The sequence below is a fragment of the Haliotis rufescens genome, unplaced genomic scaffold, assembly GCF_023055435.1.
Source record: "Haliotis rufescens isolate VD_foot unplaced genomic scaffold, xgHalRufe1.0.p SCAF_11, whole genome shotgun sequence".
In the NCBI taxonomy this organism is placed as follows: domain Eukaryota; kingdom Metazoa; phylum Mollusca; class Gastropoda; order Lepetellida; family Haliotidae; genus Haliotis; species Haliotis rufescens.
In genome coordinates, this window is record NW_025963791.1 from 25,431,995 (window position 1) to 25,445,480 (window position 13,486).

At 40.5% G+C, this 13,486-nt stretch overlaps 1 protein-coding gene across 2 annotated transcripts in view; it reads left to right on the forward strand.

Annotated features, from left to right (window-relative positions):
• The window catches only part of LOC124132776 (sodium-coupled monocarboxylate transporter 1-like), a 44,148-nt gene extending 30,961 nt beyond the window's left edge, over positions 1-13,187 (forward strand). For both annotated transcript variants that reach the window (XM_048392441.1, XM_046496897.2), the window contains exons 8-16: positions 22-151; positions 659-747; positions 2,143-2,258; positions 3,099-3,166; positions 3,958-4,044; positions 4,424-4,668; positions 6,482-6,582; positions 8,710-8,828; positions 9,535-13,187. In XM_048392441.1, the coding sequence (XP_048248398.1) occupies positions 22-151; positions 659-747; positions 2,143-2,258; positions 3,099-3,166; positions 3,958-4,044; positions 4,424-4,668; positions 6,482-6,582; positions 8,710-8,828; positions 9,535-9,666 (1,087 nt within the window). In that variant the 3' untranslated portion in view covers positions 9,667-13,187. The remainder of the gene's footprint in view (positions 1-21; positions 152-658; positions 748-2,142; positions 2,259-3,098; positions 3,167-3,957; positions 4,045-4,423; positions 4,669-6,481; positions 6,583-8,709; positions 8,829-9,534) is intronic.
• Positions 13,188-13,486: the final 299 nt, after the last annotated feature.

The following is a 13,486-nucleotide window of genomic DNA, read 5'->3' on the forward strand; positions in this document are numbered from 1 at the left end:
CACCCATGTTTTCCTCTCCAGCGCCCTCTGGATCAACGCCCCCGGCCTCTGCGTCATCCTCATGCTCTGCAGCATGGTCGGCATCGTTATGTATGCGTTCTATGCAACATGTGATCCAATCAGCTTCGGTCTTGTATTCGCCTCTGACCAGGTAAATATAATCGTCAAGGCGGTGTCGACCCTTCGTTGACGAAGTGTAAAGACATTGAGACACCAGGTGTTCAGTTGTGTGAGGTGTAACAAAGGAACCAAACTGCTCTCCAACATTAAATGTCAATTGTTTGTCTCCAACAGTAATTATTGTTTGCCTGATAGAATCACTATTTCTCGTCTTCCGTATTAACTCCGCTTGTCTGCCGTGTTTACTTTATGTGTCTATGACTTAAAATAAAGACTTACCATACGTTATAGATATCGGCTTCCGCGATTGACTTAACCAGAACTATTTCTCGGGCTCTATTGACAGTTATAGAATGATCTTGTGTCGGCTTCCACCCACACGAAATATACTCCCCTGTTAATGCCGAATTTTAGGTTTTTGTAGTGCTGTACATTTTGTAAGGGTTTGAGTGTGTACGTGTGTGCATGTGTATAGTAGAATTTAAAATCGATTTTGAAATTTAACAATGACCTCTTGATGTCTACTTCAATGTTGTAGCTGTTCCCGCTGTTTGTCATGGATGTGCTGGGCCATGTGCCAGGGATACCGGGCCTGTTTGTTGCCTCAATCTTCAGTGGCGCTCTCAGGTCGGTCGATATACACCTTCTCGTGCTTTACAACAATATTCCAGGAATTACTTCTGATATATATATTTCCATGGTTATGAAATACGTGTTTGAAATATAATATATATGTATAAACAAGAGATGTAATAACAGTAAGACAGGAGGTGCGAATGGAAAAATCAAAATGAAAATAACGTGCTGCGTGATTTTGTACTCAGGTTAAGTGTTCACCCGCTTTGGGATGCCGGGACAGAATGTAACAAGAGAAACTGAAACGAGGTATCAAAATCGTTTCAAAACGCGATCTTGGCCCTACAGACGTACTCCGACAGTAATCGTAACGCTAAGGTCACACTGTGGAACGAGACCCTTCCCACCAGGGTCCAATCGGATCATTCCGCTCACTACATAATTCCATGGATAGCGAGGGGATAGTGATAGTGCATGATGGCTGCCACCGTCGGGGCAGGATACGCTCACCTTTTCGCGAACACTTGGCATCATCACTATTTGATAGTGATTCATAAACACATGCTTATGATATAGTCGGAACTGTACAATGGACTAATTAATTCTGATTATGGAATGGTGTTGTCGCTTTTATTCACTGTAAGCTGTGCAACGCCAGATCACACCGCAAAAACCTAATTGCCGTTTTGATAACAGGTTATTATTAGCTACGGTAAACGTATCTCGGTGTAAGAGCGCATGGTTTGGTTTCCGACTCCAAAAGTAAATATATTGCTGCATGATCTAAAATGTAAGTAATTGTATTTGAAAGCAAGTGTCTTAGAAAGGGAATCATGTTACATTTGTTTCAGATCACGGGGCATGCACTTTCCTGAAGACTATTATGCGCGATACAGATTTGAATCGGGGATCTATTAGGAAAACACAATGGGACAGCCCGTAGCAATGTGTGGCAACAACTCATGGTCAAAACTACGATCGTTTATAAAGTGCAGCAAAGAGATACGGCTATTTTTACAAAAAATAGGAAAAAAGCAAACAACACAAGCAAACAGAAACATCACTACTGCATGACAGCCACGTTCACGACACCAGTCACACGATATGGATTCCCGGCAGTGATGGTCGGGGTCCTTATAGGATTGTAGCGACCGTAGGCCATCGTGCTCTGACGGCGTTGATCGTTTATCATGCTATCAACCACTTGCTTGGTCGAGACTAGATTAATAACAAGTCACAGTAATATAGTTGTAACATTGTGGAGCGTGGCGTAAAACAGCATTCACTCACTCACAAGTGTTCGCGTGAATAGTATGTATCAGGATATAGCCTTCTCCGGTTGAAAGTGTTTACTTTTGTAGTGTATTCAACGTAAGGTCATTTATTTAATGACAGTATATACTATATGTGTTATTGTCAAGACGTGTTTATATGTCATGTTTACAGCACGATATCGTCTGGACTTAACTCTATGGCGGCTGTGACCCTCCAGGATATACTCAAACCCTATTTTCTAAAAGGAATCAGCGAGAGCAGAGCCACCAATATCTCCAAGATCATAGGTGGGTAGCATAGCAACAGACAAAGCCTCTTTAAAGGTACACGATTAGATTTCGCTGTTTTAATTTATGTCAATGTGAGTTCTATTCGATCAGAGAATTCATTTTATGAAAACATTTTCCTTTACTTCACTGATATGTGGCCTGAACAAAAGGGGATTCCATTAATGCGCTCGTCTACAACAAATTCATCAGAAAAGATTGTTGCAAGCATCACAAAAGAAATATGACACGATGCATGGCCACACAGGAACCAGTCTGCGACACAACATTATAACACGTGAACAACATTACGCACCCCCTGGGGTAGGAAATATGGTTGTAGGGACCTGTGCATTGGCAATCTTGTATACTTATATATACTTATATGTGACGTTACAATTAGTGACGCTCGTAAATACGTGAAGCTTATATAGTTTTTGGCGTTAAATTACACATATTTGTGTTCGTATCAAAATGAAAGCAAAGTGAGTTTGTAGATGAATATGTTCTTGCACATTTAACTGATGGCGACATAGTTTGAAATGTGATGAAGCTGTTGATCAGATGTCCTCTCAGTGTATCACAGTTGTGTTCTATATACACACTGACACTTGCTCCATCGTGCACATTACGCTATATGCAGATCGAGATAAGTCAATTTTATTTGCAATACTTCTCTTGCCTGATATTATTTTATATTTTCCTCACTCCGGTCTAATACCAAGCTATGATGCATGGAAGCCACTAAAATACCGTTTACGTGTGTAAATGTATCGTAGCATCAGGGTTTGAGAATCTTCAGTGGGCTATAAAGCAGAACACGCGCTTCAGACTTGTTGACTGTATACATCTTTGTTGCAGCTGTTGTGTTTGGTATCATCTGCCTCGGACTTACGTGGGTCGCCTCCAAACTCGGCGATATTCTACAGGTAGCCCATTTTCAGTGGTCTGACGTCCTCAGTACCTCAGTATTTTCAGATTCACCGTCAGGCAATACCAATCCTAATTAAATTACTTTTCGAGAGGTTTTCACAGATTGAACCGATTCTTCATATTCCATACAAACTAAACCGTTGTTATAGGGACCATGCATATACTTGGCGATTTGGTGGACATATATTGTGATATAACGTGCCGTATTTTGCTGTGAGTTGCGGCCTTTAGCTCACCCTGATTCCAGCTCCTCACAGCGATAACCCGTCCGCGGAGCTCTCTGTACTGTGATACAAGGAGAGTAAGGGAGGTGTCACACGCTGGGAAGGAGCTTGATCCTGATTAGGATCATTGGTCTGTCCGCATCATACCCTACTCGTGTGTTTCACAGAAGAGTAAAATGATCTGCCACACTAATACAAGGGTTCTCCTCACATATTAAGTTGACACTCACTCATTCACTCACTCACTCACTCACTCACTCACTCATTTATACTTTAATGTTACCTCGACCCGTGAAGATCCGGGTTAGAATAGGTTTTCAGCAACCCATGCTTGTCGTGAGAGGCAACTATGCTTGTCGTAAGAGGCAACTAACAGAATCGGGTAAGGCTCGCTGACTTGGTTGATGCATGTCATCGTATCCCAATTGCGTAGACCGATGCTCATGATGCCAATCACTGGATTGCCTGGTCCAGACACAATTATTTACAGACCGCCGTCATATAGCTGGACTATTGCTGAGTGCTGCGTTAAACTACAAACAAACTAATGTTTATCTCACCAGGCGGCGTTGTCTCTGTTTGGAATGCTGGGAGCGCCCATGCTTGGACTCTTCACGTTGGGCATGCTGTTTCCATGGGCAAATAAATGGGTAGGTGCACGAGATATATACACCCGTACGGATTTCGGGTGGATATCCTTTTGAAAATAGACATGCACGTTTCTTGTGATAAATGACTTAAAATGAGAACCGGGTGGCTAGTGTTGACCATTGCATGGGATAGTTCATAGGCAACCATATCAACTCTCAACATTTTAACAGGCTGTTCAAGTAAATCATCCTCACCCGGCGGATCGGTGCTCACGGTATCAACCATTTAATTCGCAGTGAGACATTGCAGTCCGCTGTTTTATAGTTTGGGTATTGTTTACTTCCACGTAATACATCAATCACTTAAATATATTTATTGTAATATTTTTCTAAATGTATTTCCTGTGTGGTATTACTATAGTTTCTGTACTCCTACCAGGGAGCATATTCCGGCCTTTTCATCAGCCTCTTTATGATGTTCTGGATCGGTATTGGCTCCCACGTTGCTCAGCTACCAAAGAATAGGAGTCCAATCAGTATTTCGGGATGCAATTGGAACATAACGTCGACAAGTATGTACACCTCCCCCGGATATGACGTCAACGCCACACTGTCAACGTTGGCCTCGCTCAACATCACAACGCCACCCAGTGTCTTTAACGGAACGGAACCAGCGGAGGACTGGTAAGAGTATTCAGGCAATGTATTGATCCACATCAGTTTGCCTTAATGATCTTTTTGATGTTTTGACAAACAGCTCGAAGATGCGCCTTTCAAGGAATGTAAAGGCAGTGAGTGAGTTTGGTTTAACGCCGCTTTGAACAGTATTCCAGTTATATCAAGGCGTGTCAGCTTAATGTTGGAGGAAAGCCCGAATTGATGCAGGTCTGAGACTTTTATCACTTTGGTGAAAACCACGAGGTTAGTATGGTGCTCAAAAACCTAGAAACAATCGGGGCAAACTAGAATTTGAACCCACAATCATAGGTTTCTGGCTCGCCGGAGGGACGCAGCTCTGCTCCTTAAATGAGGAGAATAGAGAATCGCTGTTCCTTAGACGGCTGGACCAACCGTGTCCCGTAAGTTGGTGAAGGTGTGATGAGTCGGCCAAGTAACCAGCCGGTTCGATCGGCCACACTCTCCTATCCATAGTTCCTTGCGGCCGGCAGCCAGCATAGTACTTCTTCCACAGGCCAGCGCCATGTGACGATATTGCATATGTTTTTCATCCATTTAATTTTTTACTAGACTACATGTCTAAATAACCATATGTCATAGAAAGTTTGACTTTCCTTGAGAAAATATCCTGAAACGTAAATAACTATTATTTTCCATTTGCGTAGTTATCCTTTGTTTATATTAGTTGTAAGTTTTCACGTGCTGTCGTCGAAGCCATACGGAGAGCCATCTCCCCGAGGCAAGCGTGTGGGCTAGCCTCTATCAAAGCCTAGTTTCTACCCTTGCCACATCAAGGCCACTTTTCTTGGCTCGACCCTGGCGCCGCCTCGCGTAGATCACGAGTTGTGTCCCTTGTAATGAAAACGCGATATCCAATCAGATCTCGTATGGTTTCACAAAGATGGCAACTACAATAGGCGACGACCTAGTCGATCAGATCACGAAAACATTAGCGATTCATCCCTGACACAAAAAACATAGGCAATCGTTGAGGGGTTTAAAAGATCAAAAAGACACATTCGTGTCAACAAAGACAGGCAACGGTAAAACACTTTCATACGAATATGTACAAGTCTTAAATGTTGATTTTGTGAAAGGATCTCTGATTGGACTATCGATATATGCGATAGTCCAATCATATTTAGTACAGGAAAGTGTACTTGATGTGGCAAGGTTGGAAACAAGACTTTCATAGTAAGGCTAGCGGACGCTCTTGCCTCGGGAAGATAACGGAAAGCCAGCGATACGGCCACTCTGAGATATGAAGATATATTGTCATGCATCTAGCTCATTGTCGCATTGTAGTAGCATCTCTATATAATTATGCAAAACAGTATGTAAAGGCTTCCATTAGGCCAGAATGTTCTGATTTCAGAATACAATGTACAAAAAAGAGAAACGTCCGGTCACATGATATGTAAATAAGCCTGTGGCAGTGGTGTGTAATCGCCAGTCAGAAACCCTAGTTTGATTTCCCATATTGTTACTACTTTGTAGGGGTTGAATGTAACTCGATATCATCGTCACAAAGACACATGTCCCCACCACTGGTAACATGGGTAATGTCCTTCATGGTTAGGTCACGTGGTTCGTCTTTTTTTTCACAGATCTAGCATTTTTTTCAAAATAATAAACTATTTGTCAATTCTTAATACTAGTTATTTAATTATGTGTTCAGCACCACATATGAGAGAATGCAGTAATGTTGTTTAATAGTGCTAATATTTTCTCTCGATTGTTGTGTTACCATGTGTGTAGCTGGTTCCTGTACACGGACCGTACACATATGCTGATTGTTTATTGAAACCCCTGTTTACAGGAACCCCCTTAACAGCCTGTACGGCCTGTCATACCTGTGGTACAGTTTCACTGCTGTGCTGATAGTTCTGGGGGTTGGGCTACCTGTCAGCTTCTTCACAGGTGAGTCCATGCTGACTTTGTCTGATTGCAAATCTCCAATTCCGTGAGCAGTTCAAATACGTATACCGTATTAATCATACCGGAAACAAACAAGAAATGAGACCGACATTTTCATCGAGACTGACACCCATGTGACACCAGGTGTTCGTTTCACATGTGAGTGAAGGGCACATAAATGTTTGGCTTAAGAAACAGAGCGACCATCTTCCAATCGCCAACCAATAAGAGGGTGGAGACAGTACTCGGAGTTACGAAGTTGAATATTTCATAGGGGTAAGCGCTGTCCCTGCCAAATCGCATGTTGGAAATGTTCAGGTTTCTTCATCACCCACACAATGTTGCCCTTGTTCCTCGTGTGTTGTTCAAGCCACATCAATGAAACAAGATTCGCAGCAAATCCTTACCAATGATTTCAGATAGTTCCTAGACTCTACATTACGTAGTGTATTATTATTTTGTTATTGTATTTCTATTTTCAGCGATCAGGGAAGTACTCTAGATCTATCACTTTCCCAGCGAACAACCTTGAACACAACGCACCCAACTGATATGTTCGTTTAGATTACACCGTAGTTGCGTTTTTGTTGAATTAATGAATCATCTTGGGAGTGTCCTCTTGAACGATTCGATCCGTACATCGGCTGCAAAGTCGGTATTTTCGTCCGAGGTTAAAAAGTTAACGTTTATTGATCATTTGGAGGTGCCAGAATCCTTCAAATCCAGAGTTTTTCCTCCGTTAACATATTGGCCTTATACCACAATGTGGCATTATTTTACATGTCCCTTATACTAAGTGTGTCATGCGTCCTTTGTACCAATTTGACGTTATTGTTTTCCTATCAGAACCATTGACATCGAGGCAATTGATGAGATATGTGTGTTATTTACCACCAGTTTACGTCGAAAAGACCAAAGTCTTAAAGAAACCTAATTTAATCAGTGAATAATGTTTGAAGACCTGCAAGTCTTAATATGGCCTATCACTGAATGTGAAAGCATTCGCTGTAATGAGTAATAGCAATGTATAATGTCTTCCATCACTCCTGGAGGGATAAAAATCCTCAACATGGAGTCAATGTGGCAAATCGGCAATCTGAAGAGCACGACCAACTTATAAATATCAACAACCTAGACAGCGTTCAACCAATTACCATCAACTCATACAAGTTATGTTTTGTTAAATATTTCGGAATTCATACATTACGCATAGGGAATAGATTGATACAAATCCTAAAATAAACTCATAAAGCTAGAATTGACACAAACGTGCGCTAGTATGAAAATAATAACACAGTTTACACGCTGAAAAACACCCAGTCTTCGACTCGTCGCTAATGAGCCCAGTTACATCAAACGGAAAGTAAAAATATATTGTACTTGTTATTGAGTGTCGCATATCAATGCTATAACGATTATGGTCCTGAAACCCATCGGTGCATGATACACGTTAGACTTAGTTCAAAATATGAATAAAAGGGCTAAATTCTTGCCTAAATCATGCTCCATGTGCTCGGGTGAAACCACATTTTTTACTGTCCAGCGAGAAAATGGTAGTTGCTACCTACCAACTTCTGGTTTGGCGTGTACATGTGGGTTCTATATAGTTATGTCCGTGTTCACTTGTCCCGTGACAGAAATGACCTTGCCACTAATATTTTTTTTATTCAATTCGGTCATGTAGCCTAATGTTCTTAGGTTCAGATAACAGTCTGTAAACACTGTATATACTGTATGTATTCATTTCTATCAGTGCATGGGTTCAGGAGATATACCCGTCTCGTTAGTATTAAATAGACATGCAGGAATAATCAGTCTCGATTATCTGCCGAAACAGATTCCACTGGGCATACGGGGAAAATAGCGATACCACGGTGAAACTTATTTGAATGGATCACTAAAATTGAGTGGAGGCACCAGATGTTCGCGAAAAGGGTCCTGCCCTAGCGGTAGCATCCGTGACTCACACGATTTGTTTAAAGACTGTTTTAAACGCACGGGGTAGTCTTGTGACGTAAACCCTGTGTATATTAGGGTATGTAGACATATACTCCACTTATACCACTATGTGAATGTATACCCTACTTATACCCGGTATAATCAGTCAACTGAATAATCTTCATGTTACAGGTTTTGAGGACATCGAGAAGATGGACCCTCGTCTCATCTGTCCCCTGTTTGATGTCGTCTGCTGCTGTCTGCCCTCCAAGTGGAGAGAGGCGTGTCGATGCGGGCTTAAACACCAACAGGTAATCCCTTGTAAAGTGTGCACTTGCTTAAACGGTGAGGCGGAAAGAAATGCTCATAATTTATATCACAATCCTCAAGGTAAAGCATGGAATTGGATTATGTGCACGTTAATCTCAATATTTACAATGTGTGAAGCCTACTCCTTTTGACTAACACATAGCACAGTACCCGTATGTACAGGACTAAACTGCAGATCGGGTTGTTGCAAAGTGTCATTGTGCTTAACTCCTGTCCTTGTACTCATGGCTGCTCAAGAACTGTTTTATCTTGATCAGACTCAGGCCAGTCGTTTAAGGCGCCGCAATTCGCTGTGAAGAGTTGCTTCCCTTGCGCAATCCAGAAACCTATGATTGTTGGTTAGAATTCCGCTTCACCACGACGTTTCTAGGTTTGACAGCACAATACTACTCGCGTGTTTCACCGAAGTGGTAAACGTCTGAGACCTGCATCACTTCGGTCTTTCCTACCACATTAAGCTGACACGCCGTGATATATCTGGTCGTGTCAACAGTTAAAAGCGGCTTTAAACCCAACTCACTCACTAACTTGATCAGACTAAATGATATGGCGTAGAGTTTTATAACTGAAATACTGTTCAAATCCGCTTAGATTTTACTATAAAACGAAAATACTTCTAAACTTATATGTGCTGTATGTCAGTATTGAATTAGATTGAACTGTACATTGTAAAACATGTTTTTTTAGGAAGCTGACAGGCCAGGACACGGAAGAGAGTCCATTGATGAGAAGACGGCCACTGAGTTAGCCGCGTTTATAGAGAGAGACATTGAGATAAACGTGAGGCCTCCTGGATCTATAGACGACGTCATGTCTTAGAGGTTGACGCATTGGTGACGAGTTTAAGTCTAGTTTTTGTGTTAAACTCCAGGGACTGGTTTTTTGACCAGCTGACATGCTGCAGTGCATGGACAGAGTTTATGGCTAGTTTATGGACAGGGTTTATGACTAGTTTATGTACTACATCTCAGGGACTGGGTTTATGTTGTTACGTGTCGACTTCCAATTTGAAACAATAAGTTTCCAGAAATCCAGAAGAATTCAGTGTCAAACCAACGAACAAAAAAGACTTGGCTTACAATCAACATTTGTATTATATGATGAACTAGGTTAATAAAGTAATACAAATTACTGCAAAGTAATTACAATGGCTGTACATAATAGAATGCCTTACAAATTTTAAAGGCAGTATAAAATACAATAGCAGTGGTTATTGTAATAAAGGTAAGGATAATAATATTCACCGAGCAGCAACAGTGATAAGCTGGAAAGATCCAGGGTGAAAACATTGATCTTCACACAACCGCTGGTTTGATGTAATGTGAGATGAAATGTGAGATCAGAGAGGCAGGTACTTGGCTCCTTATATAGTCCAAATACATGTACAGGTTTTCTGTTCAGTGATGGACTAATACAGCTGTTCCGGAAGATTCTAGGTTACGCCCCAATGACATCTTAATATAGTAACTTCCACACAACTGCTTACATTAGATAGCAATATATTCATGACAACTTATCATGGTCAAAACAGAATGCTCTGAACTTCTACTGAATCTCAGCAGAAACATTATGTTACAGTTGCAATATTGTTTAGTGAGTGAGTGAGTTACTATTTAACGTCACATCGGCAATATATCAGCCAAATCGGGAAGACAATATTGTTTAGAAATAAATTAGCTGACATGCTACACTTCAGGGACTTGGTGTATGACTAGTTGACTCGCCACACTTCATGATCAATCTCATTAAAATCAGATGTTTGTGCTCGCTACCACAACATATAGATTTAATGGCATCCCGTATCAGGTCATGACCCATCGACCATTCTCGAACTTTGACTGACCATTGAAATGACTAACAGGAAGTTGACATTAACCAATCAGAAAGCAGTTTTCTCGAGCCATACGGCACTAGGTTCAAACTCAGGACTTTAATTCCAGACTACGCTTTGAACAATATTTTGACAAATTCTCGAATCACAATTTGAAAACTGAACAAATAAACATTCTAAAATGTCCAAGATTTAATACATGGCCAATTTTGTATGACAATACTTCCCATGGGCTATGCAAAGTCTCTTCCGTTCAAACGTTTGTCCCATTGAAGCGAGAGATAAAGGTTGATTTTGATGGAATCAGTCGTCCAGGCCATAAATGTCGTTCGGAATACTCCAGGTTGAATGATTAGAAAACACATTCCGACTATCACTTTTTCTTGATCTGCTGAGCGATGTTCTGATTGGTCGGATGAAAGGTCGTTCTGACGTGACCCGTAATGGGATGTCGAGAGATCTTTGTTTAGCGGTAGCGAGAACTAAGATCTGAATATTATGAGATTGAGTTCATAACTATCTGACGCGTCACACTTCAGGGACTGGGTTTATGAATAAGTGACGTGCTACATCTCAGGGACTGGTTTTATGACTAGTTAACGCGCGGAAATTTCAGGGACTGGGTTTATGAATAAGTGACGTGATGCATCTCAGGGACTGGTTTTATGGCTAGTTGATATGCCACACTTAAGGGACTGGGTTAATGCCTGATTGTAGCTAATTATTTGAGTAAACGTCTTTATATATATGTGGAGAATACAAATCTGCCTATGCTTAACATATGTTATAACTCTATGACAGATACAATCTTCATTAAAAAAAATACTTAATATTGTATCCTCAAAACAAAGACATAACAGATGAATTATTCGGAGTCAGAATAAACTGAAGGTGACATGCGCAGTCCTTGTTACTGGTTCATGTTTATTTGAATAATGATACTGTTTACTTAAGATAGGAATTTATATATATTCAAAAGTTGTAGATTTATGTTAAGAATATATGGAGGATATGTGTCTTTTCTTTTTAAATAACATATTTAGCACATCAAGTGACCTGCAAAGTCGATATGTTGTGGGGCAGCCACCTGTGAAATTGTCAACTTTGCAGATCACGAAATTAAATACACATGTTGTTTTATAAACAGGCAAATGTTCCATTGATAATGTATTTTCTTGCACGATTTCCATGATGTTACGCTGATCGTGTTATTTCACTCGACTAAATCAATGTTATACTTTGGGATAAAGAGTGTATTTCGTCACTAATGCACCCTAAAAACAATATTGTCTGTATAAACAGGAGTCAGTGAGTATGGGTGTATGCCGCTTTTAGCAATATTCCAGCAATATCACGGCAGGGGACACCAGAAATGGGCTTCAAACAGTGTACCCATGTTAGCAATTGACGAGCGAACGCATAAACTACTAGACTACCCAACCGCCTTCGTAATTTAGGAACATAGTATTAATATTCAGTATATTTAGCTTACTTTAAACTTCAAACACATATAGTTAATATTGGAAGATCCCAAGTACGGTAGGCTTTACAGCAAGTGATTTACTTGTTCATTATATATAAATAAATCATTCTGCCCCACGTAGGTGGTAATACGTAAAGGATTTGTAAGAATTTAGCTGTCGCTGCCGAAACAAACCACGCGGTGCTTGGACTTCTCAGAGATAACATACCAATTATTTCTCCTTTATAACCAACCCTAGGGATCAAGTCTTTCCTCGAGGTCATAGCCTGAAGATAAACCCGCTTAAACGAAAATGCTTGAATCCAGGTCAATAAAACTTGGTACGCGCCTTCCTTCAACAGACCCACCTACACTTTTACTCAGAAGAACCATAAAGGTCATACACTCACGAAAATGTTCATGATGACTCAATAAGTGTTTACTGTACTTCTTCCGACATGTGTTATCCCAGAACGAACGTGAAGTCATTAAACCGGCATGGCATATAACTTCCTTCTGTTGATAGATGAAATGGGACATGGGACATTCTGTTTAAAATGCTTTTTAGACCACAAATTATGTCATCCGAGGCAAGGCAATGCATCTGGTTTGAAGGTGCAGTAGGCATGGTTCATTGAAATGCATGATGGTATGGAATGACTGGGTTCTTCTGTCAACAGTAGGGGGAGTTTCTGTTTTTGCAGGACAGATTGTACTTCCAAAAGCTATTCTGGTTTTGCTCAGGATTTCTATCCTGGTGTATCATGATTAAGGATATGATCATGATAATTTGTTACGCACAACATTAAACTATGGACCATTTCATGATGTATGTATACAATAGCTCTTACGGTGGAACAAAACAAAACAAGTTTTATATTTACTCATTTCTTATCGGAAACGTCTGTTTTGATTCAGTATATTAACACATATATCATAACATTAAGCATACTGATGGTTGTTTTGACTGGTAAGTATTCAATGCATTTTGCCCATGTATTCGTCAAGCAGCTTATGATGTAATAAAATAAAACCACATTTTGTTCCTTTTTATCGTTATTTGTTCTTTTCGCTCATTACATTTCTGATATCAAATACTTATTCACTATCAATACCAACTACCACGTCCTTTGTGGAAATAGTTGACTAAAGTGCTTGAAACAAGTAGGAATAGTAAGCTTGGACCGGATTGTTCGCCATTGTACTGGAACAGACGTGCTCACACGATCGACCACTGGTTCGTTTTATGTAGTATCGAGTATGGATAGAGGCCGCTGTCATACTACATGTATCATCACTATTTTCTCACTCGCTCACTTAACAGCGTTTATATTCAAGTGACTAAG